Source organism: Anastrepha ludens, chromosome 6, assembly GCF_028408465.1.
Source record: "Anastrepha ludens isolate Willacy chromosome 6, idAnaLude1.1, whole genome shotgun sequence".
Lineage (NCBI taxonomy): Eukaryota > Metazoa > Arthropoda > Insecta > Diptera > Tephritidae > Anastrepha > Anastrepha ludens.
The window spans coordinates 33,823,330-33,850,896 of NC_071502.1; the positions used below are offsets into that span (position 1 = coordinate 33,823,330).

The window sequence follows — 27,567 nt, forward strand, 5'->3', positions numbered from 1 at the left end:
TAGTTTTTTTCGTAGTATAATTTAAGATTTACTTATTCTTCAGCAAAAAAAAATATCGTACTTTGAGCATAATTTAATTTTTTGACTAACTCTACTTTTGTAATGTGAATTTTGGAATGACTTTTTTACAATTTGGCTTTATGGTATGAAGAGTTTTTATTATTTTATTGTAATTTTTTCATTTAAAATGTTTGCTACTAATAGGTTTACATATTTTATAAGTATATATGTATAATGAATAACTTTGTGCCAAACTATAAAAAGGTTTTGCCTGCATCTTTAAAGTTAAATAAAAATCCCCTGTTTTAGGCCACGTGACCAAGTCTTCAAGGAAATAATGGAAATGGATTCAAATTCAATGATTTTTGATCAGTAAAACTTTTAGAGGACTTAAGAGAGGTCAATACTGAAAACGGAGGCCAAGTCAAGGCGCATTCATTGAAGGTGGTGGCACCAGACCAACAACAATGTTTTGTACGTTTGATGGTCAAAGCAAAGTATTGGCAAATTTGAAAACAAAGAAGGAATTCGCTTTGCTTAATTCTGTGCAGGCAGCGACATCAACACGGTGAAAGAAAAAAAAACAAATCAGCTGATTTGCCGTTACCACCTTTAATAGATTTTTGCATTGGGCCAAGAGCAGGGCACCAAATGGAATTTTAACTACAATTTCACTTTTTCTTATTTTAACATTTAGACACAGGTGGGAGAGGCTTAAAATCCCAAGAAATGTAATCCCCACATACAAAATCGCCCAACTTGAAATTTATCCGCAAACACAGAATCCCCAAACTCAAAATACCCAAATTTAAATCCCCAAAGTATATATACATAAGTAAAAGAACAATAGGGGTGTTCGGCGATTTTTCCCGTGTATTTTGTTTGTATAAAATTATTTTATTTTCGGTTTACCGATTACCCAACTATCTTGGTGGCAAGCTTAATATTTTTTTTGGTATTTGGTAAACTGCAAATACGATAAAATGTGCCATTATCTAGATATATTACGGGTCACTTTTTGGCTTTTATTATTTGTTATCGCCTATTTGTAAATACAGGGTGGCGCACGAATCGTGCTACAAAAACAAAACGTAATAACTTTTTTTCTAATCAATGTATTTAACTTTTTGTTTTTTATTGTATAGATAATTCAATTTTATTTTATGTAACTAATTAGTTTTGAAAATAATAGAACGTAAATGACCTCCATGCTCATTCACGCATATGCGACACCTGATGAGAAAATTGTTCATTGCGCACTGAAGGGTTGAAGTCGGGATCGCCTCAATTATTGTTGTGATGGACTGCTTCAATTCAGTCAAATTACTTGGTTTTGCTTTATACACCTCTTGTTTGAGATAACCCCATAAAAAAAATCTGGTGCAGTGAGGTCAGGTGACCTTGGGTTCCAGCGGAAAGTGGAATTTCTGGATATCAATTTATTTCTAAATTTTCGTTGGAGCTCCTCCATAACCGGTCTGGCTATATGTGCAGTTGCTCCATCTTGCTGGAACCAAATGCTGTTAAAAGGGATACGTCTTCGCCGCAGTTCTGGATAAAAAAACTCCTTCAACATGTTTAAATAACGGTCCCCATTTACAGTCGCTGTTACACCGTTTTCTTCGAAGAAGTATGGCCCGACAATGCACCTTGATGAAACTGCGCACCACACTGTGACTCGGTGCAGTTCCATCTCATGGAGTATTTGGGGATTTGATTGACTCCATATACGGCAATTTTGCTTGTTTACATTGCCGTTTAGATCAAAATGGGCCTCATCAGACATAAACAAGCAATTTATGAAGTTGTTGTCTTCTTCGGCCATTTCAATAATTTTTTGGCAAAATTCCAGGCGAATAGGCAAATCCAGAGGGTTTAATTTGCTTGTGATTTGAACTTTGTACGGAAACAAGTTTAAGTCATCATGAACTATCCGCTGCAATGACCGTCTGCTAACTCCAATTTGCGCCGACAAGTTACGAGTCGAAACTCTTGGATTTGCCTGAATTGACGATGCTACAGCCGCGATTGTGGCTTCGGCCCGAGCATGGGGATCTCGATGGTACGGTCTGCGTGCGATGCTTCCAGATTCAGCAAACATGTTCACCAGCCTCATAATGGTCCATCTGCTCGGGGGAGTGCCGCCAAACTCCCGCCTAAATTCCCTTTGGACGGAAATGATGGACTGCAAAGCATGGTACCGCTGCACTATCCAAATCCTCTTTTCGGTATCCCAAGCCTCCATTTTTTGTAAATCTAAATACTAATCTGCAAAATAAAAAAAAAAAGCCGATTACTCACACAGAAAAAAAAGTTATTACGTTTTGTTTTTGTAGCACGATTCGTGCGCCACCCTGTATATTCGATAAATCGAAAAGTCTGGAATGTGAAAATTATTTTTTGAATATGAAAAATCCAATAAAAGAAATGATTTATCATTTGTTGACGCTGATAAATTGGAAATAACCATAATATGGAGATTGAAAAGCTTGCTTTATTCCTCCGGAATACGTCTTACTTTACTACAAAAAATGAATTGCCAGCATTCAAGGCAAAGATTTAAAAAAGATGCGGGATTGGTTGGTTGGTTTAAAAAACTATTTAACTGTGCCTTTGTGTGAAAGGCGTTTAAAGTCGTTTTAATCTAAACGCCTTGCACACGAACCATGGGAATTCCCATGTTTGGGTATTTCGTTTTTAGGGAACTTGACTTTGATGTTTTTGTTTTGGGGATTTTTTTTAAGGATTTCAATTTCGGGGATTTCAAGCCCAACTTACACTGGTATATATGTACATTTGTATACTGTGGATAGTTTATATAAAGTACTTTAAAATTTACGTCTTCAAGCTTTTCTGCTTTTATCTGAGCTAAAAAATATGATCAAAAATTTTGAGTGGATTTTTTTTCTACTTACGTAATTAATTAATTACTTAGGATTAAACTATTTACTAAATATAAATCTTATATATATGGTATATAAATAAATGTGACAGTATATTGTTTTTCTTGCGATGCCATTGGGAGAAGAAGCAGGCATTTCGGCTTGGTACGGCCAGAAAAAGACACATAGGCTTAGCCCAACCCAGCTCCATCCTAGTCCTTTTGAGGAAAGTGGGTTTGGATAAGGTATTGTACCTGTATCATATAAGTTGGGAATGACTGCACGACCGGAATGGTTTTGAGCGAATGGAATGGTTTTACGTATTTTCATTTTGTACTGGCATTCGAATGTAACCAGCGAAAGCAAAAAAACAAAATCAGCTGACCTACTGATATCAACTTTAATAGATTCGCCTTGGATAAGCCAGACCACATTTGGAAAGGTTTCAAATTTATAGACAAGAGCAAATACGATATGATATTTGAGTCGAATGGGAGACGATTCAAAAACCTCACTCCTACAATAAAAAAAAGAATGACCGTGGCGACGCTAGCAGCTAACGAAGTAGGAAGTCTTGCAGGAGAAGGTGCATTGATTGGTCACAGGAGCGACAAGAATCAGTGGACCATATCCCGATCACGCACTGTGCAGTGGCCTGTGAAAATGGCTGTGAGCATTCTCAGTTTATCCTCGAGAAGGGTTATGAGTTTTTTAAACCTCTTTTGGTTGTACCCTCAGAGTAAGGTAATGACTGGCGCATCCCCGTAGTTTGGTGCCTGCTAACCTTCCTTAGTCTTAGGCCTTCACACTTAAGCTTCTTCTTGATGGTGTGTTGTCCCACAGCAAGGAAGGGCTCGGGTCCTATTAATGGCGAGGACACAGCCTCTCTCGCCAAATGTGTCCGCTATTTCGGTCCCAGTTATACTTCTTTGTCCTGGGACCCAAATTAGCCTGACGAGACTGTGCGTTCCTAGTAGATTAAGCTTCTCGGTAAACTCCCAAACCACTGAGGACTTAATCTCACAGAATGACAGAGCCTTAATTTTATTTCGTTGTTCAAAATGTTTGATGTTCAAATCATTTGATGTTTGATGTGCAGTGGACATTGATCCCGTAACTAACCGAATGGTAGCCAATCACAAATTCACTCAGCTACTTAGGCACGCACTATGAAAAAAATCATCGTATTTGAGCGCAATCGACTCTTATACAATCTGATATGTTGCTGTTACAAGTAACCATCACGTGGGCAAATTCATAACGGTTCTAAGAAATTTGAATGTTACTTTTTGATAGGATTTTTAAAGTATGTATCTATGTAAAAACTAAGGTAATGGATTCACATAAAAAAAAACAAATAATTGGCGCGTTCACTTCTGTTAGGTGTTTTGCCGAGCTCCTCCTCCTATTTGTGGCGGGCGTCTTCATGTGGTTCCACAAATGGAGGGACTTAGAGTTTCAAGCCGACTCCGAACGGCAAACGGTTTTTTATGAGAAGCTTTTTCATGCCAGAAATATGCAAAAAAATGAATTTACAACCATTCATATATTTGGATTGAACGAGGCAATGTATAAAATATTTATTAAATCTTTATTTGTATTAGGTAAAGAGCGAACTTCCCAGTATCTCTCTACATCTGTTGCTTATAACATTAAAAAAAATATTAATTTACTTTTCTGTTCCATGGCGCCGCTTTCTCAACTTCCACTCTCATCTGCATTTCATAGTTCTATTGTTCTTAAAAGCGCGCGTTCGCTCTTTTCGCTCACTCAAACTTTTACTAATAAATTATCTTATATGCATCTGTACATACTTGTATGTACATACATACATAGTTACAAACGAATGTTAATGTTTTTTGTTCATTTGACTTGTATTCGCTTAGGTGCGCTCACCCGGTACAGATCAAACTTGCAACGAGTAACATTTCCATGCAGTTTAGCAAATCCTCTCCGCAGCTTTTCCAATCAGCACACAATTGGAGTAAACAGATCTTATTTTGCACAATGCTACTGATGTAGTGATCGCATATAATACATTTACTACATAAGCCATATACATACGTGCATACATTTACATTATACAGTAGATATAGCCCACAAAGCTATTTCGATTGAAAAGTGTTTTCATAGCCTCGCCGTAGTATATTTAGTTCATTGCTTATTCTGGATAATTGCTTTAAATGTAGAATGCCAATGCTTTGATTTCCACTTTCATTATACAATAAAAAACTATGTATATTCATATTGTATACTCGTTCGTAGGTACTGTACATGTAAAAGTCAATATTTATGTACTAGTCAATAATGTATAAACATCTCTTTTATCCATACATATGTATGCATATTCATGTGTACGTACATACATATGTTTGAGAGATAACTCCATGCATATGAACTAAATATGTAGAGAACTATAACTGTTAATTGGGAATTTGTATTTGCATCAATATTATTTTCCTTTTCTGTATCTTTTCCAGCGATAGCAGAGAAAACTTGAACAGCGATCAACAACAGCAACAGACTCCGTATCAACAACATCAGCAGCGTCTGTATCAGCAACAGCAACAGCAGCATAGACAGCAACAACATTCACAGCCGCATTTATTGCGACAGTCTCTGATCAACCTTACGGGCGCGCACAACATCTCCTATAATATCGGTGTTTCGAACACATCCGAACAGCAGCGAAATACTACTAGCAGAAGTGGTGCTGTTGCGCCATCGTCGTCGTCCCTCAACTACCCCAACACTAATACCAGCACCAACACAAATAGCAGCGCAAAAGCTAGCACTTTACACAAATTCATTTCCTGTAGTTGTGAATCACTTAAATGTGCCGCATCAGCTGTTGCGGCTAAGACATTGATTAAACGGCCAGGTCACAGTCCTGGCGATCCCGATAGTGAATCATTGATCGATAGTCAAAACGCCGACTATACTGAATATAACGTTGCTTATTTGAGTGTTGGGCTCACTGGGCACAGTGCGGGTTGCATCAGTGGTGGGGGTGGTGATGACCAGCGCTCACTGCAAAGCGAACATCTATCGAGTCGCCTCAGCAACGTTTCCAAGCAGCATTCGTATGACAGCAGCTGTAGCGGGCAGCTGCACGGTCTGACCTTAACCGCCCGAGAGCGCAATAATCAACATCAGCAGCAACAATTGGACTGTACTGCCAATTCGACACGAGTGCCAAACAGTCCGATTAGTTGCACCAACAGTAATTACAGCAATCAGAGTAACATCAGTGCGAGTACAGGTGGAGGAGGAGGTGGTGGTGGAGGCGCCGGTATTGGAGACGGAGAACGAGAAGGAGACGGTGGCCCATCCACCATATGCGACGTATACAAGGACTTCACCCGTTACACAGCCACCAACAGCAATCACACAAGTTATGTCAACGATATCAATGATGACTTCAAGCACATAGTCGTTCACAATTTCAGCAATTCCGATCCAATAACTCGTTACAACACCCTAGGCGGCGACAACGCTGGTGACGGTGACGCCAGCATCAACGATACAACTGGCACATACTACTCACCCCTCAAACCCCATTACAGTGATTGTAATATATATGCGAAACAACAGGCAGAATATTTTTCGAATTTAAAAAGTGATCGGCACTCGCAGCACAGCGATAAACAGCAGCTTGTCAATAAAGCATACATATTCAAGTGTCTCGCCAACAGCCCATCATTCCTCAGATCCAACAAGATCAAGGAGCAATCGAAAAAGCTTCGCAATTTGTCGCTTAAAAATCGCACGGCAAAAAAGAAAGGGCCAATTATAACCAAGTCGAATGCGGTTTCGGATAATTCCCTACATCCAGGAGACAAATACCTCAGTTTATATCTAGTCGAGAAGAAAAACTCGCAGCAATATCAACATCATCAACAACAACAACTACAGCAAGCACAGCAGCAACCAGGACAGCCAGACACGACTGGCAGTGGAGTCAATTCGCGACCATCAAGTTCGCCTCCGGTTGTATCTGGCAGACAGCAGCAACAGTCCGAAAGCCAACAGCACGGAGTTGCAACACTAAGCAGGAATTTACAACAGCAACAGTGCCTCGTTAACGGTTCGGTGCGAACACATCCCACATATCGACAGCAGTCTTCAATAAAACGTGATTCAAAAGATCGGAGTACAATACTTACGCCGACAGCATCGACGCATAGCAATCCAAAGGTCGTCTCCAACAACAATAAAAGCTGCAATCTGAACAACAACAGCAATAAGCTAAGTGTTAGCACGAATTCGTGCAACAAACTTCACGTGGCCGCGGCGGGAACACATCCTTATGCCACACCGCCCAAGAGTTCGCTATCGAGCAATGGACATTTGAACAAATATTGTTTGACGGACATTAGTCGTCGGCGAAAGGCGGCGTTCAATCGACAGCTGAGCGCCCCTACCGATTATACTCATTCTTCCAATAACGGTAACGGGAACGGTAACGGCGGCTCAAACTCAGCTGCCGAGGCTGCTTGCGAGTCGACATCGACAGTAGCTAGTGCAGGCGTGGGCTCAGTGACGGCGAAGACGTCCGTATCACTACAAAATTCCGTTCTAATAAAACCAACATCCACGTCAAATTCGTGCACGAACAGCTTCAATCGGCGTCATATTAAGCGACAGAAGAATACCAAATTAAATGAGAGGTATGTATGTATAGCTGTATATAAGTATGTACATATATAGATTTCAAAATACATAAGTGTGTACTTATATTCACACGTTCATATTTATATGTATATATGTATGTATGTACGTATCTCCAAAACAAGTCAACTAATTTTATAACACATTTTTGCTATACCATAATCAATGGTATACACGTTTGCATTTATGTGTTGTACATAGAAGAAAACTCTCAAGAATGTATCTATTAATGTACATACATACACATATATATATATGAATCAGTATTGTAAGAAGTGTCTGTGAGATTTTCTCCCCCTATAAAATAAAATATCCCGTACTCGCACTCGCACTCGTACTCGAACTTGTACTCGTAATTATTCTGCTGAACTCGCAACAACATATGTATGTACACATGTAAATAGCCGTACATGTGCACGTTTATAAATATGTGTACTATATATGAATATGTAAACAAAACGAAAAGAAACTTTTGAAACATCAGCGGCTAACTGCTTTGGCCCCTAGACGCCGTTTGGTACCTATCCGTAGCACGTGTAAGCTCCCGGAGGCAGGCAGTAATCCAGTGCCTGCTGTTAGAAAAGTAGTGTTGGGGCGTAGATTTATCATTAGTGTTTCTCTTACTTTCAAAAGCGCCAAAAGTGCCCCAAGCAACCAACTATTTAAGTGCTATTTGTATATAATACAATTACATAATATATGGGTACGTATGTACGTGTATATAAATTCAAATACTAGTACTAGTTGTGCAAATAAATTTTTAAAATGTTTTTGTTTTGCTTATATAGAATAAATGTGCAATCAAAATATCGTTGGCCTTAAATCAATTCAAAAGGAAATTGTAAATATCGTGTGCAAATAATTGCAAAAATCATTTCAATATACGGTAAGCACACATACATATGTATATACATACGGAGATAGAAATTTCATTTTTACGTTGAAGGAAGTTAAATTAAATATGGAACAGATAATCCATTACAGACACATTTTGCGAATTCACGCTGATCAGTGATAGAACGATTTGTATTAATTTAGAAAAGGACAGAGTATGTGAGGTCGGAATCAGATAGACCTGAGAGGAAATATTGTATTTGCTTGATTTTATTTATTTATTTTTATTTTTTTATTCATTTCATTTTTTTTTTTTTTTTATTTTTTATTTTTGTTTTGTATTTTTTTTCAGTTTTTTTTATTTATTTTTTTTTTAATTTATTTATTTTTTTTTTTTTTTTTTATGTAGGTATGTCTAGATTTAATGAGACAGACATGAATAATTAAAAAAAACATTTTTTTTGGTTTTTATTTTAAGTTATTTATTAATTTTTTTAATCTTATTTATTTATTTTATTTTTAATTCTTTTATTATTATTATTAAATGTCCTCGCCACCCAGCCAATGGTGGCTGTGGCATCATTAGTGTGTTGTTTTTGGCCGAAAAGTCGCGCACAAGCAACGATGTGTGAGCAGGGGCGTTATCGTGATGCAAGAGCCAATTTTTGTTCTTCCACAAATCCGGGCGTTTCTGGCGGATTGCTTCGCGCAAATTGCGCATAACTTGTAGGTAATATTCCTTATTGACCATTTTACTCTGTGGCAAGAGCTCATGATGCACAACGTCCCTGCAATCGAAGAAAACGGTAAGCAAAACTTTTACATTCGACCGAACTTGGCGCGCTTTTTTCGGTCTTGGTTCGTGCGGCAGCTTCCATTAAGATGATTGAGCTTTGGTTTCCACGTCATAACCATAAACCCACGATTCGTCACCAGTTATGACCCTCTGGAGCAAATTTGGGTCGTCGCGGACAGAGTCCAACATTTCATTAGCAATGTTCATGCGATGCTGCTTTTGGTCGAAATTTAGCAATTTTGCGGCGACCCGTCGAATGGCACGAGTCAATCGATATGTCTATGTCCTCAGCAACTTTTCTCACGCTGATTCGACGATTGGCCAATACCATTTTCTTCACTTCATCAATTTTTTCGTCTGTTGTTGAAGTGCTCGGGCGTCCGGCACGCTTTTCGTAGTTCACATCTTCTCGGCCTTCTGAGAACATTTTGTACCATCGATAAACGTTGCTTTGGTCCAAAGTAGCTACTCCGTATGGCACAGTTAACATTCGGAATGCATCCGCACATTTAATTTCGTTTTTCACACAAAATGTGATGCAGGTTCTTTGATCCATCTTTTTGAATAGGTAAAAATCGAAGACGAGCCGAAACACGTGCAAGCAAAGCAGCTGTCAACAATTAACTGAACATTAAAAATGGCCGAACTCGTCGGCATGAGTGATAGACATGAGTACCAACATATAGCCACAAAAAAATCGAAATTCGAATATACGTAACCTACGAAAATTCAAAATTCGCGATACTTTTTGAACACACCTCGTATACATCTTTTCTATTTGTATTCGAATGAACTTGGGGGTTTTAGCTCAACGTGATGAAGAAACGCTTTTAGTTTGCATTTTATAAATAAACTTTTTACAAGGAAACACACGTACCAATAAAATAATATTTAATATCGAAGTTAAATTTTAAAACTGCAGCTGAAAATGGCTGAGAAATGAAAATAGCAGGGAATGTGTCAAATTGGCCCAATAACGACTCATTCGTGACAACAGATTAACGACGCTTGAAAATTAAGCAATAATGAAATCAGACAGCAACAGCGGTAATTCCCATTCACATTGGCATTTTGGGGGAGGTAAAAATGTGCTTTTTATATATACAGCAGACGCGTCCAGTATAACGCACTTTCGGAATAACGAACTTTCGTTTCAATGAATCATCAAAATTATCTCACGGAGGTCTCTACATAGGAACGCTAATGAACGCGTTTATGGTTTTAGTTTGAATTTCGCGTTATTGGCAAAACACAAAAGTTTATCTAAGTCAACGATAGTTTTGCTGCTGAAAATATGTGTGTACGTACGCAGTTTGTTTTAACATCAAGTTACCATTGGCTTTTATTTTTTCGTGCGGTCGGTGTAATGACATCGAAAGCATGCCTCCAATGATATGGAAACTGGGTGGCTTTCACCTAAGGCCATATCCGCGAAATATATAGTACCGAAGCCGCCGGTTTGTGGTATAAAAACAAAATTGAAGTAAAAATTGAGGATTACGTTAAAAACGCATCGAACGAAGTGGGCACGTATATTAAGTCCCTAAACGAAAGTGAGTTTCCTAGAATGGAGCAGGACCTCTACAAATAACTTATGACTGTTAGCGGTGCTGTTCTTGTTGTTGTTGTAGCAGTAACTTTTAGCGGTGTTCTTTCTAAATGGCAATGGCGAAAACGTTTCATTCTAAATTTTACGTAGACAATTTTTTTCCCAGTTGTGGTTGGATGTCTAAATTCCAAAAAAAAAAACGCTGTCATCTAATGCAGATAGTGTGGATCCGATCCATTTATAAAAAAGCTGAAGGGCGTTAAAAAATAACTATCCTTCCCAGAGTGGAGTTTTCAAAGCGGCATTTATTGGAAATTGTTTCCCGAACTAATTAAGCGCGATGGCGAAAACGTCCTTGAATCGGAACTGCTTCTGGCAGCAGTAACTTTTCTTGATATTAAACTTGGGTGTTAGTTATTTTAGTAGTGTGCGGTTTTGTTTTTCAAATCAATTTCCCAGTTTTCAGTTGGAAACGCAGATATCTAGAAGGGAATTATGCGCGTATCATTAATTTAAAAGTAACGGGTCTTTCAAAAGTGATGTCTGTTGCTGTTGTTATAGCAGCATCAAAATTCCTCATACATATACGGGGAATGTTGTCGACTTTCAATGCAAAAGAGATGCCTAGATGTCAGTAGTGTATAATTCCTAGGCGGCACCTATTTTATGTCATCTTTGACCTTTTACAATTAGCAACATATATAGTGCATATGTATGTATGTTGTAAGTGGGAATTGTTTTTACTCTTTCCGTCCTTTTTTGCTCTACCGTAAAGCCTGAGCATAAATAAAATGAGTTATAGTAATTATCGGCATCCTTGTATCCTTGCAAATAGCATAGTTTTAAACAAAATACGTCCTCTTTATGCAACTGGGCATAGGGTGTATGCAAGTCCAATAACCTCGAGTAACCTCATGCGAGCATTCAAACTTTATTTCGTGTATTTCACTTAAAAGTATCGGCTACGATGGCTAATGGCATAATTGATAACGACATTTTGAATGAAACACTTTGCTTTTGCATCTCCTTTATTTACTTCGCTAGGCAAATATTTTTCATATCTACTACCATGTATTTGCGGACGTTTGTACAACTCTGTTCGAAATAATAGCAGAGGCATATAGTTGAAATTTCTAACGCAGAAAATATATCTCAGAACTAGCTTTTGCCTATGACATTTATTTTTCGTATTTGCTCATTTTTAAATTTTTTAGAAATTCAATTAACAACGAAAAATGTAGTACTCCATTTTTTATAAAAATAATCATGTTTGAAAAAAAAAAACATTTTGATTGCTATGAAAAAATGCAGTCGACAGTGTTTTATATAAAAAATAAGTCACAAAATAATGAATTCTTTATATAATTATTTTAGGCTTAGGTAGGTAGGCAGGTAGGTAGAAGTGACAGTCGATACCGCAGCAACAGTTTATCTGCTACTCATCGTTAAACCATTTTTTATTAAGTGTAAACCCATTGATCTGGCTGACACTTATGTACTATGTATATCCTTAAGGTATATAATCAGTACCGTGGGATAGTAACAGAGAAGGTGTCTAACGGACTCTTCCTCCATCTCATTCTTGCAGCTTCTGCAATAGTCGAAATGAGGCACGTTCCATCTTTGAGTATGTCGACATAGGACTCAGTGACCTGTGATCAAAGCAACACAGAGAGATTTAATCACCGCTTGGCTATCGAAGTAAATAAAGTCTTCTCTAAAGGTAGACAATTTTTTGCCCAACCAGGCAGCCACCTCATTAATGGTTAAAATTTCAGCCTGACATACGCTACAGTGATTAGGAAAACCAGCCGAAACGCTTACTTTTGTCTTCTTACATGGTAGAGCAAAGCCAACTTTATCGTAAAGCTTTGAGCCATAAGCAAAGAACCGTAAGCACTCACGTCTAGCTGGAATTCTAGTACTAAATAATTTATTAAATAAGGCATAAATTATTGCCTTAACCTTGTTGCGTCGAATCTCCTTTGCTGGCGAGCACTGTTGCGCTTCTATGGCTAATGGAGTCCACTAGACCCCTACACCTCTCGATGGCAATAGCTTCTTTACTCTCTCTAACTTTAATTTTACGGCATTCTCCTTGTCTACAGCTTGTTCGGCATCTGCTGACAAATTTTCAATGAGATTGAGGGAATTCAGATGACTGAGTCGGTCAGGTTATGGTCTCAACCACGTGTGAAGTGAACCAATTTCTTGCCAACTTGCTGGTATGCTTTGGGCTGTTGTTTTGAATAAACGAGTACATCCATTTCAGAGGCATCTTCTACCTCGTATGTGGTGGCATGGTTGACTCCAATATCTCCAGCTATAACTTGGCATCCGTGATTCCTTTATTGAATATACTTGACCAGTACCCCATATGTGGATTTTGGCACCTCTACGTTTTGCTGTCCTGGTGAAATATTTAGGCTTAAAAGAAGCCTAAGAAGAAAGAAAAAACTTAAATCAATTTTGGTTTCATCGGACCATAAGATGTTCTGTCATTTTTTAACTTGCCAATGCAGGTGCTCTTCAGGCATGCGCATGTCGTGACTTCAGTAATGGAATCTTTCTCGAGCTTCCCCCGTAAAGTTTAGCTGCAATGATGTTCTTTTTGATTGTTGACAAGTCGCTATTAGAATTTTGCTTATGATTGTGATGAGGAAGTCACTTACGAGTAGTGCTTGAAAGTAAATTTTATATATTTCTGGTAGCTCAACAAATAGGGAAAGGATTTTTTTCTGTGCACCGTAGAATTCTAGAAAAACAATATAACCGACTGCTTAGTGGAAACTTTGTTAAAATATTATTTTTAAGCGAATATATGAACTGACGCTATACTACAGCCACAAAATAATAAATATTTCCATGTACGAAAAACTTTATGAGAAGTCTTTTTTGATAGCAGATATTTGCACGAGTACATACGTACGCTCGATCAGTAAAACACTAAATTTATGTGAAATGCCTACCTTCCTGGTTACGTCTATTTTTAAGTTATTGATAAAAACAATCGGAGTCCTTTGATTTTCGACTTAGGCGGTTATTGCGCCTGACCCCATAAATATGGCGCATTTGGGAATTGTATTTGAATGCTTTCATGGGCACTTGAATATATTGAAACGAGCTGTTTGCATAATTTTTTTTCTAAATTTCATCTCATTTGAAATGAATTGAAATATTTACAATGATTTTCAAGGTAATGAGTGTGAAAAGTCTGCGGCGCCTGTATTTGTATTAGCATCCGTGGCCGTGAATAATTAAATAAACATAATGCAGTAAATATGAGTAAATAAAGCATTCATGATTATCAACAGACAGTCGTTAATTCCGCTAAAGCCGTTCGTAGAAATTGAATGTATTTGTGAAATCAGCGATATATAGTTTCTGCTGGGAAAATGTACCTCATGATTAAATACATACTTTCTAATAAATGTAGGTGTGTGTGTGCAAGTATATATTTTTTGCGCTGTTGAATTATAGTTCAAATTTAGTTTTTTAATTGATAAACTATAGTTTTTAATAGGTGGAGCATTATGAATAAGGCGCGCTCGGGTAAAAATGAGGCTAGTGTTAGGGAAATGCAAATTTTTCTTAGTCGTATGACTCGGGTTTTTCCCAACCAAGGGCTGTCGCCCCAGTAAACTAGCCCTGTCTAGTGTGTCGTACCCCACGTCAGGAGGCATGACTTCAACTATACTGACGAGATCCAGGACAAAACACAATTACAAATACTGGACCGGACAGTACGCAGACAAACATTGAACGACATTTTTCGGAAGACCCTTACCATCTATTGTAGGTGAACCGTTTCAACTGCCTCGCGAGACCCACGTAACTTGGGCCCGATTGCGTTCTCGATATTGTAGTAGATAAAACTCCTATCTATCCAGAATCAACCCCGGCATGCTGAGCATGTGAAGGCACATTGCACGGCACTAACCACCTTTTCACATGCCCCTCAAACCCACTCATCTAACACCCCTCTCCCTCTGGACCCAACCTGTCAAAACAGCTAGTTTCCTGGGCCTACCGGTAGATGAGCTAAACGAAGACCACCCGTGATTACACTACACTGGCAGGGCAAACTTACTGGTTACAACAACAACAAAACTAACAACCTATTATCATGCCCTATCAAACCTACTCTCCCCCTCTCTCGCTCTGACAGGGCTTAGTAAGCTGATACAACAATTAATGCCACTTCTATTCTTCCACGACTTCTGTTTTTAGGGCAGCTTTTCAGCTTTTGAATTTATTCGATAGATAAAGATAGATATAATTTAACAGATATTAATAGAGCTTGAGCTCTTCCTTGCTATAATACAACAAACCATCAATGAGAAGCTTAGGATTCTTAAGTCTAAATAAATAAATTCGATATCTTTGCCCATTTAAAACGCCATTAAGCCATAAGTCCTGCTCGTTACTATATGTACATATAAATTGTTGTTCTTTTAAAAACCGATTTTGGCCTTTAAACTCTGCTTGGTGGCAAGTCTTTGCGTGGTAATTTGTCAACAAACAATGACACAAATTTCATAAACATGTGTCTGCTTGGACAGCTGGTTTTCCAGACAACCCTATAGAAAGTTATATACACTTAAAAAATTCACCCGTTAGAAAATCCAAACGCGCTATGTCTGCATAACTCCACCGTGTTTCTGTGTGAGCCTATTACTTATCGTCTATTCTGTAGGTATTTATAAAATTTGTGTGATAGAAAATGTGTCGCACGCTTGTCACTGCCTGCTGAGCCTCTGCTATTATTAGAAACATACGAAAAGCTATTTCCGTTTAATTGTTTTAACTAGAGTGTCAACAAGACTGCCATTAACGGCTACCATTTCAATTTCAAATAATTCAAATAACTAGTTAAACAATGTTGTTGTTGGAGCAGCATGTACGAGGAATGCTGCTGGAGTGACAGTTCTTGGCCAGATGTAAATCCGGTTCGTTCCAGTTACGAAGAACCGACTGACGTGGGAACGCAGTATTACTATATAATTGGCACTTACACCATTTTTGGGTGTTTGGCCAAGCTCCTCCTCCTCCTCTTTGCGGCGTGTGTCTTGATTTTGTTCCGGTCGACTCCGAATGACAGATATTTTTTTATGAGGAGCTTTTTCATGGGAATATTATATATATGTATTTTAGTTGGTACTCATGTCATCATCATTAGACTAGTTTGTATGTGCTCAAATGGGAATAGTTATAAAATATAATTATTTGTTAAATTTATTAAGTTTTTCCTGCTTGGGTATTTTTGCGAAACAAGAATACACTCATACACGCATATACACAGGAATAAATGACGTGAGGCGACTCCGCTCAAACAGGTTCTCTTATTTTTTATTTTTTATTTTTATTCTGCTTCGCGTTTTCGAGACAGACTGAGTTGAGTAAGTTAATTGCTGATGTATTTCGACTTGAAATTTGAGAAATGTTTTTTATTTTTATGTTTTGCTTTTTGCGTGGGTTTTGTTGATAACAAGTACTATATGAAGGGGGAAAAACACCTCAGAATACAACACAAACGAATGGAAGTGGAAGCAAAGGCAGGCTTTCGAAGCGGGCGGGAACGTCCGGAGCGTTGCCGGTTGAAAGACCTACCCGTAATCACTGCGCTATGCTCACCATAGACGTGTCGTGCTTTTGAGTCTATGTACAACAACGTGTTTCGTAGACTGAGTATCGCAAAAACCGAATCTTAAATCGCGTTCAAGTTCAGGAAATACTCGTTCGCATTCCTATCTGTAAAATGAAAAACTGTAAAAGGCGCACCTGTGCAAATGCGGACTTTTCCACATTACTGAAAAAAGAGTAGCATTTACTATTTACATGTAGTAAGTAATTTACCGCTAATTTATAATATTGAATTTAAAAACGTGTTCGGTTGATCTCAAAAAGTAATAAGTACGTGTAGAATTTTTTAGCTAACAAAATATTCGTATCATAGAATTGAATCTGAATTGCGGGACAATTAATACCAATGTACGTATGTATTATATGTACATTCTTACACCATACAGGTATATGTATGTATGTTCGTGCGTGCGAATACGTAGTAAGTATAATATTTGGTTGCGCTTCGCGGTACTGGAAGGTCCAATTTGAATACAATAAAAGCAAATATGTCCAATCGGATTTGTTGTGAGTGTGTGCGGTGTGTGTGTGTGTGTATAGTGCGTCTAAAATACATAATTCATTTCTTCACGCTTAAGTTGACCGGGTGCATTCAAACAGAAATAATGTTTAAGTGAGGGACATAAGCACTTTTTTAGGAGAATAGAAATATGTATTTACATACATATCGACATAAATATGTAAGTCACATACTGTCTCACGTATGTGAATGAATGTAAGTGAGAATGTTTCTACCTATTGAATTGTGGGATGAAGCGGTTTGTGATTTTGATAAAATTTGAATTGGGACACCGCTAAACAGAATTGGCGAACCGGTGCTTACTAGTATTTAATTAAGCGTAATATGGAAGAGGTGCCCTTAAAAATCTTTATCTCCGGCCGGTATGTTCAAAACGAATGCTATGTTATGTTAATATATGCAAGTATGTGAATATAGTTCGCAAGGTGTCTTAAGTGAAATAAAATGAGAGAGGTTAAATAAATGGTTAGAGGACTTGAAACCACAACCAACTATATTTAAACTGCGTGAAAATTCCTAATATTACTTCTACGGTACCTTGTGAACCCCCTTAAAATGTATTTTTCGTCGATTAAAGTTTACCAAGTAAAACAATACAAAACTTACGACACCGTTGTGAATACCCCAATTGTTCCCGAGATAAGCAGGGTATATACTTGTACATACATACATACGGATGTAACAATATATAGATATGTGCATACAAATATTTATGTGCAAAAATTAGTGAATATATTAAATTATAAAGAGTAAATATGTATGTATGTGTATTTGTATTTAGTTTTTTTTATAAAAATTATATTTGATGAAATTTCAAAAATTGTACGATTGTGAAACGATTAAGTAAGTGTACATTGACATTTTTTTATTAATACATACAAACACTGCAGATGTACGCACAATATACGCAGATTGTTAAACGGAGGTAACTTCAGCGCCAAAACATTGTCTACCAACGTGCCACGCACATGTGGTACTTACATACATACATATGCACAAATGTATACATATATGTATGCTCATATGAAAGGTTTTCTCAAATTAAATCTACATTTTTTTTAATAATAATTGTCCGCACTTAAATAATTTTCGGCTCAATTTTCTTATCAAATATTTATTCGAGTTGTACAAACATCTCACATTCATATTTTAAACAGGAAATATTTTGTTTTGCTACCGCTTATTGGTATTTTTTAATTATATTAATTTTTATTTATTTATTATTATTATTGTGTGCTTAAATAAAATCAGCATCTGCTTTATTTTATTTAAAAACCCGCGCACCAGTGCGGTTGGTGTATTTTATATTTTATGCACAATAAATAGTGCAAGCACGACTAGTGGCTGTTAATGGCACATACCTACATACTTGTAGAAAGCGCGCTCGATATACTTCGACTTATTTACAGTCCGGTTCACTTGATTAGAGGCAATAATTTTTATGGAAGAAATGGGGGCTAAACTTTCCATTACCACGACATGTTTGAATGGGGTGTGGCATTTTGACAAAAAATTAGTTAATGATAAAAACAATGCAAATTTTAACAGATTTTTTTGGAAAAAGTTTATAAATAAAAAGTTGATAGTAAATTATATTAATTTTTATCATTAACTAATTTTTTGTCAAAATGGATTTAGACCACTTTCAAAGTAAACCGCTCATATGTACATTTTCAAACAAAAAAGGCGCCACATGCAAAATTTAGACTAAAAATCGCGCGATTTTTTCTCGCAAATATTCACTTCTTATGAAATTATTATTTTATCACGATTTTTTAGTCTAAATTTTCACTATTTGTGAAAATAATGATTTATCGAAGGCCAAAAGTTAATTTAACTCTTTTAAAAACTACAAAGTTCTATCGAACCTCATTGTTGGTTGACTGGGTTTTTTCGGTTTCGCTTCATTCTTTTCTCATTATCGTTCCTTTGACAGTTCGTCCCACATATTTATTTTGCACAGTATTACAAACCTTTAAAGAACATTTGTAATAATAGAATTTCAATAAAATTCATAGTATTATTGAGTAAAAATGACTTTAACTCAAATCTTGAATTAATAAAGAGTGTACATAAGTGAATATTGTTACTTTTCTATGTTTGTATTTACGTAAAATAAGCGTCTGTAATTAGGGTATTTTTTTAAACTTATGCAAAAAAAAAAGCATTTTTAACGTTAAATATTGCTATTAATTCATAATGATAATTCATAAAAAGTACTATAAATCAATATGCTGATATAGTGACTACATTTGTGTGTTATAATTTTCAAATTTGGTCAACGCACTTAGACATTATAAGCAAATTCATCGTGATAGTTGTGCAAAGCCAATCCGAAATGGGGGCGGAAGGGCGAAAAGCTTCGTTTCGGAGATCGCGTGGATTTCGTAATTTTAGGTACTTTTTTCCCTGGAATATCTTGAAAATCCTGTTGATTTCTTGGCTTTCTTCAGTTTCCGAACAGGTAGAAAGTAGCATCAGAAGACTCTTGTGATGTACTTTCTTCATGCTCGCTGGAAATTTCTGAAAGGCTATCCTCAAAGTTCTCTTCAGAATATATAAAAATACACTTTCATCCATGTTTTTCTTTATATGCGGGTTCAAAAATACATATATACATAATTTTTTAAAAATCTCAGTGTATAAAGCTGTACAGTAACGGGTTTACAACAACTTTTTTGCTTTGCGCAAGATTGTTTCCAAATAACAATTACTGACGAATAGATGAATCAGCTGGTATAAATATAGTAGATATATCTAGGCAGTGCTGCAATAGAGCTGTCAAAAATAACATTTGTTTGTTTAGTACAAAAATATATTCATTTACTTACGAACTAATATACTCAAAGCAAAAACAATTATTGAAATATGTGCTTACCCACTAGCTATGCCGCAGGAGGCACTAGGCAAAAAATGTTTAGCCGTGACAAAAGAGGAACTAAGTGAAAAATACAACCCTGTCAAATTTTGGCTGAAACAAAGGAATCTAATTTCGTTTAATTCGACTTTAAAATTAACGGTTATCGGCACACTCAAACGTATGCACACGGGAGTTTGATGAAGTGTAACGAAAAGCACAAATATCTGCACACCGTAGGTAATGTGTTAAAGCAACTGTATTTGATCTGACTGTAGTTTGCTCGAAAATAAACATGCATCAAAATATTATTCCAATTAACGGTATTTCGCAGCAGTAGAACTTCAGCAGCTGTAATACCGCGCTTGATTTATTGGTTCGCTTGAATACCTACAGGCTCCAAACTGAGTTTGCCTATATTATTTGTGAGTTATGGAATGGATCGTTTTTTAAGCATCCATAGTGTTTGATTGAAAACTTCCTAATTGTAATGGAATGGGAAAGCAGAAAGGTTTAACAAAACGCGAAAAAGGAGAAAATCGATAATCTAGACTTCAGGTGGGCTTCCAAATCGCCAAATTGCCAGATTGATCGATGTCCAAATGTTGTGGATCTTTACGTGAAACAAGATGCCTCCCTATGGTTAGAACTACAAAGGCAGAACTGCGATGGATTTGACACCGAAGGAAATCCGCAAAATTCTCAAATCAGGCAGCAAAAATTGAAGAAACGGCAAATTCACCGTATTCACCGTAGGCTATTCTAAAATCCCTTCAACCACATCTGAAGCATAAAATATTACAACAAAAAAAACCACCGTTTCCACGACAGAACGACTCGGATTTATATCCGGCAAAGCGCGCATTCTCCGTATATGTATGGGGGTTATTTATGCTGCTACAAAAACAAAAAAAAACACCTTTTAATAAATTTCGTAAAGAACGCCGCCTCGATTTTGGAAGGGACCACACAGCTTGGTGTTCTGTTACCGAGCCGAGCTCCTCCTCCGTCTTGATGTTGGTCCACGAATGGAGGGACATACAGTTTCAAGCCGACTCCGAACGGCAGATACTTTTTATGAGGAGCTTTTCCATGGCAGAAATACACTCGGAGGCTTGCCAATTACTATTTTATGACTTAAAAAAGGAGGAAAGGTACTTGGTACTTGAGTCGGCATCACAGCCGTGAAAGCGGTGTTATGGTATGGGGAGCAATATCGTACTGTGGCGCGTTCGAATTGAAAATTGTAGACTACAAAGTGAATAAAATGAGCTAATAAAGCTCTGTTGAAATCATCCTTTCTCGGGAATCGTTCAACTTTTGGACCTATTAATTGGATCTTTCAACGGGATAATGCAGCTGAACACACTTCAAGTGTAGTCAAAACTTGGATTGCACCCCGAAATGTTGAAACTTTTCCATCGCCATCGCATTTTCCAGATCTGAACATTAATAAAAACCTATGGTAAGAACTTGTTCGTAAGGTTTATAAGAATGGGCAGTAAAAAGAATTTGTGGCGATTTTCAAGCCACTTAAAACTTGCACTTTATTATACTAAAATTTAATGGTATCCGATTTAGTAATTCAAGTTCAATAACAAAAAGATTAGAATTACGGAAGTTGTGCGATTTTTTTTACTAATACTTGATTAATACTTCGTATCGGCTAAAGTTGTAGAAAACATTCATAAATATGCATGTAGTAGGTGACTATCGTGAAATCCATTTAAAAAGTGTGGAAGAATAAAAAACCCTCCCAAAGAAAATGTTAAGTGACAAGGAGCGAGTGCATTGAAAATAATAATTTTCTTACTGCAAGAAAAAATGTCGTAAAATTTGAAATGCAGCCAATTAAAAAAAGAAAAAAATATTTGGTTTCATTTCGTTTTTTTTTTGTAACTTGGGCACTCGCAGAAAATCGACAGAATGCCGTCGATACTCTACTCAAAGGTTTTACTGTACACAATCTAAGATTAAGTCCCGAAAATGTACTTGAAAACTTTGAAGATGTAGGAAACTGCCGAACTATAATAATGTATTATCAATAATTTGAAACCGAAAAATTAAAAATTATGTATCGAAGAATCGGTAATTTACACAGTACAATAATAATAAAATTATGCATATATCTTCGAAAGATGCTGCCTAATAAATAGGATGTGTGCGTGTTGATATTTTTGAATAGACTGACATACTTGGTTCTGGTTTGTTGGAACAGAACAAATTTCACATACTTGTAAATAACAAGACCGACTCCATTCTCTTTCCTATACTAGTGGGTATACATACAAAGCAAAGCACTTTATTTAATTAATTGATAAAATTGGATAATTTACGGCAAACGTAGAGAGACAGACTCTAAAACAGTGCAAAGTTATAAAAAAAGATTGTTAACAAAAGCTGGAAGCAGCTTTGCTAAATAGTTGGAAAATGTGTATTATTTTAATTATAATTAATTATATATTTAAGATTTTTTTACACCTTATTTTTCCGCTAGTAATTTCAAACAGATTGCCAGTAAATAGTAAATGGTAAATAATCTTCTTTTGTGCGTAGATTCTGGCAAAATAATAGCATTCGTTTATATGCCTCGATCCCCCTCATAAGTTTGCTTTGCGAATGAGGTTCAGGCAGCTCTGATTGGTCACGAACCAAGTATTCGACATATTGACAGATCTTCCTTGCAAGCATCTGATAGAGCGATGAACTCTGCCTCGATTGGAAATAAAAATATATGCAACGAAATTGCTTTTAGTGTTGCTTCCTCCTAGCAACAGAAATACGTTTTTAGTTGATATAAACCAGATATCTACTGCACCTGAATGGATACACTTGCGATATATTATTAGGCAAACACCTTTTGATTAGAAAACTAAATTTTTCCTTCCGTTTGAACATTCATCCAGTCAGATGTATACAAACAAGCGTCGTATTTACTTTGGGCAGAACCTGCCCCTGGTGTGCTGCTTGGTTCCAAATTCAAGGGGCAAATGTATACTCGCTCGTTTGGTATCGTTGGCTACGTTATAGTTACCCGCTGAGAAATGCTGTTATATTATATCCTCGACACGTTGATCTTATTTATTTATTTAATTAATTTTAGTCAAAAACACAAAGCTTCTTACTGACTATTGGCTTAATGCTAATATAAACAATATTTTAATAGAATAACAAATAAAACGAGCTAAAACTAAAGTACTACTTGACTAGAAAAAATTCGATTAAATTAGCGAATTTAATGATGCAACAAAGAAAATAATCGATTTTTAATTATTGTAAAATCTAATGATATGACATTCGAGATCTTATTAAATTCGCGCAGAGTCCGAGCAATGGGCGCATTGGACTCGAAATTCGTTTTAATAAAAAGGGTAAGAACTTCGTAAAGCTCTCGCCGGAATGAGAAAGATAATGCGGTGCAAAAGAAACGCACAATCAATGTCCCCTTGCATTAAATTAAACACAAAAGAAAGTGATAGAATCGACCTTCTGCTCTACGTTTATCGTGGCATCGGTTCTGCGTAACCGGAACTACCCAGACTTACATCTGGTCACTTCAGCAGCATTCCTCGTATATGCACGGGGAATGTTTATGCTGCTAAAACAACAACAACATCGTTGGAGTGGCTTAGGGCGACCACATCTCTCTTTTGCTATGGCCAGCACGCAGCTCCGATTTGAGTCCCGTGGAAAACCTATTGGTTATCATGGTTCGCAGGATTTACGATCAAAAGCTCCAAATTACACTTTTCGTACGGTTATGGAGCTCAAATGAAAATTAAGAAAGTTTGTACTGAAATTGTTACAGAAATATTTGAAAACTTAGTAAATTCGAGGTCAAAAACCATATTTTAACTACAGGGTGGGCCATATAGCGTTTGCTTTTTGAGCCACCTATTTTTTTGAGAATGGTAACACAAATGACATGTCAAATGTGTTTATAATTTACTTAAAGGTTTGACATTTACGAAATGGGACGCCTTACGCTTGAACCAAATTGGGAAATATTGAAAACCTATTTCCAAAGTGGTGAGTCTTCTTCTTCTTCCGTGGTTGCAGTAAATGGCGAGCGTCACCGTGACATGCTCAACGAGTTTTTGTTTGCGAAAATTGAAGAGGATGACATGGACGACATTTGCTTTCAACAGGACGGTGCAACTTGTCACACTGCCAAAGTTACACTTGAACTTTTGGCTACCGTTTTTGAATTCCGATATCAATTGGCCGTCTCGGAGCTGTGATTTAAGCCCGTTGGACTATTTTTTGTAGGGAGCCGTTAAGGACAATTGCTATGCGAACCATCCAGAGACGATTGATGCTTTAAAACTCGAAATCGAAGTTGCCATTCATGAAATTGGAGCCCAAACAATCGAAAATGTGCTTAAAAATTGGGTTGATTATTTTTCATTCATAAATGACAATGTTCAATCTACAAAATAAAAAAAAAAAGTTTGAAAAAATATTGATTAGTTTTTTTTATAGCCGATTCAATAAGCAAATTTTACATGGCCCACCCTATATTTTCAAAACAAAAAAGGTAGACCCAAAAAATTATTAAATGTATTACATTTGTTACCTTTCCTTAGTACGCTTTAACGAATATTTCTTCTATTATAAATGCTTTTAAACTTGGCTTTGAATCAAAGGTGTATGTAATTTTATTTTTTTTTTGATTGTTTTTGAGTTTATGTTGTTTACTATTGTAATATTTTGAACTTTGAAATATATTAACTAAATGCACTTTTACGTTAGTATTTTTGTGTTTATATTTTTGAATTTTATTTTATTAAATAAGAAGGGGAATGGCGTACAATAGAAGGCTTTAAGCAAGGAGAAAAATATTTCCAATCAATTTTTGTGTAGCAATTTAAGTAATTTAAATGGTATTACGTGCAAATTTGCGGTTTTCATAGTGCGGCTAACGAATGTTTATTTACAATTATGAAGATTATTACTGAAAAAGTGAATGTTGAAAACAAATTGAATTAGTAATACTAGAGAAATATATAATATAATGAGCAAGAAACATGTATACCTAGTATATACATATGTATGTTATTTTTATTGACTTTAATATTTCAAAAATCTGATTTAGGTATTAAACTTTTTCAATTTTTAATTTTTTTCTTAATTTTTTGGTGTTATGATTTCTATTTATTTTATTTTTTTTCTACTGTTTTTATTCCATTTAAAATTTTTTTTTTAACTTTCAATTATTTTTTTGTTTTGTTTCTTTATATATTTTTTATTTATTTTTTTATATTCTTTTTTATATTTATTTGTTTTTAAATTTTTTGTTTTTTTTATCCATTTTTTACTTGTTATATTTTTATAAATTTAATTTTTTTGTATAATACATATATTTTTTAATTTTATTTGCCTTTATTTTTTATAATAAATTTACGCTATCTCAAAAATATTGTGTCGAAATTGCAAGTTGATCGGGGCAAAGTTGTCGATGCGGTCGTTGCTCCAGGTCTGATTGCTATACCTGAAAAACTGAAAATCGTTTTTTTGGCTTGAAGAGTTACGAAAAATTTAAGAAAGTATCCTACCAGGAGTACCTCGAAAAATGTTTGTTTGATTCAGATTGTCTTATTTGTTTCAGATGATTCTGTAGCGAGTTATGATGCACACCGCAAAAAAACTTTTTTTCTTCATTATTTCTCGCTCAATTTTCATTATTTTGCAATGAATATATTTGCCTGAATGTTTTGCTCAAATGCTGCATTTTTATATGGAAATAGAGTGACTACCTATAACGTGAAAAAAAATCTTAAAAAAGATGAACTTTTTGTTCCAAAGCCTTGTTTTTATATTTTTTTCCTCCTCTTTTCGATGTACATACGTCTTGATGTTGCTCCACAATTGGAGGAACCTGAAGTTTTAAGCCGCCTCCGAACGGCAAAGGTTTTCATGTGAAGCTTTTTCATGACAGAAATATCGCCTCTTTTAGTGCCCGTTTAGCTGCGGTGAATTTTTGAAACTGAGCCTGTAAAATAGGGCACAGTTAAATACGAAAGCAGAGTTTAACTTGCGCTGAGAAAGTGGTCCTGGGAGGTTTGCTATTGCTTGCTAAGTAGCGACCGTCATTTAAAACGCTTTTTCCATCATTTCATATTTCTTGCCCGCACTTTTTTTGTAAAAAAAAAAAAAACAATATGCGTAATGCATATAAACTACGTTGATGGCATCTGCCTTCAAATAGCAACGCTGCAGACATGAAAAGGAAAATCGAATTAGTGGTTAATTTTGCAACAAAAGTAAGGTTCTCCGAATTAACACCGAATGTAACGAGCACATTTTCTTCTATAATAAATCGTTGGAAAATGTAGACCGTTTTTGTTACTTAGCTTCCATCCTTGACAAACGTGGCGGCTCTTCGGCAGAGGTTGTTAATCGGCTTGCAAAAGCTAGACAAACTTTCGGTGCCCTAGACCCAGTGTGGAACTCACGCGTCATTTCTCACCGTTAGGGTTAAAAATATTCGGTTAGGTTTCGACCGTTCATGAATAAAATTGTTTTTCGGATTTATTCAGCTTCGCCCCTTCTCTAGTTATTACACAAAAACACATGCATAAATCCATATGTATGTACATATACATATACATGTCTGAAGCAACAAGAGCGAAAAATGTAAAGAAATGTTATCTTTGCAATTTTTTAGTTACTTTTAAAACTTTCCAAATAATTTTGAAGCCATTGCACTCCTATGAGCTTAACCCAACATACTAGGAACATATATACATATACATACATACATATAAACGGAAATGAAAAACGAAAATTATTTAATTGAAAGAAAGTGCATACATACATACAAATGTACCTATAGAGCTTTTCAACAATAAAAAATAAACTTTAAACTGGGTTTAGTGCTTTTTCGGAAAGTGTGGTCCACGTCAAGGTTGGTATAAGAGCGCCGCATTATTTCACTTCTAACACTGCAGCACTACCCCACTTTCCCTAACATATCGCTAAAGAATATGATCAAACACATGGCGCTCTATAAATTTGGCAAAATAATTTTGTGAAATAAATTTGAATGGCTCCTAAACGTTGCCAAATTTGAAACGCTGACTTGTCAATCTTAAAGAAAAATGTTCCAGCATTCACACAATCAAATATAAAGGTTAGTCGTGTTCGAACACATACAAATTTGTAACAGTTATTTTTAATTTTTGCAAGTAGGCGTTCGTTAACGCCATAAAATTATCCATCATTCAAAAATAGAGAGAGCAAAGTAACACTTCGATGCAACAGAGACGCTCTTTTCGTGCTGGAGAAATTTTAGCCTGCAAAAGTTATTCATCACTAAGCCATATATGTATGTACATACGTATATATCTGAAAGCATAAAATGAAAGTTTTTGTAAACAATCAATTTATTTTTTTGTATAACAAGCTTTTTTGTGCACTTTTGCCTTTTGCGTCGGTTTGAAACTTGCAGTTTATAGTCTGATACTATAGAATTTAAAATTTAACAATAGAAAACGAGAATTTATATAGTAAATATATTTTTTATATACTGTTATTATTATTTATTGAATCTATTAATTAATATTAATACTAACAATAAGGTTTCGACTCTTAACCTAATTATGGTAGCTACAGCTTCTTGAAGAAGGTTAATGTTGATATGGGGGCCTCAAATATGCGTGAGAGGGTTGGAAGGTCAATTCTTCTGAGACGTGACGAATTGATGGTATGCAATAGCGCCCGAGCCAATGGATTTGGGTGCTGTCTCATCCTTTGGTAGTAGTTTTGTTGGATTACTGCTATTCCTGCTGCCACTAATGGAACATTTAGGTCTCG

The 27,567-nt window shown here is 36.1% G+C and overlaps 1 protein-coding gene across 7 annotated transcripts in view; it reads left to right on the forward strand.

Annotated features, from left to right (window-relative positions):
• The window catches only part of LOC128868733 (uncharacterized), a 90,523-nt gene that overhangs the window by 11,063 nt on the left and 51,893 nt on the right, over positions 1-27,567 (forward strand). For all 7 annotated transcript variants that reach the window (XM_054111165.1, XM_054111167.1, XM_054111169.1 and 4 more), the window contains exon 2: positions 5,363-7,552. In XM_054111165.1, coding sequence (XP_053967140.1) covers positions 5,363-7,552 — 2,190 coding nt within the window. The remainder of the gene's footprint in view (positions 1-5,362; positions 7,553-27,567) is intronic.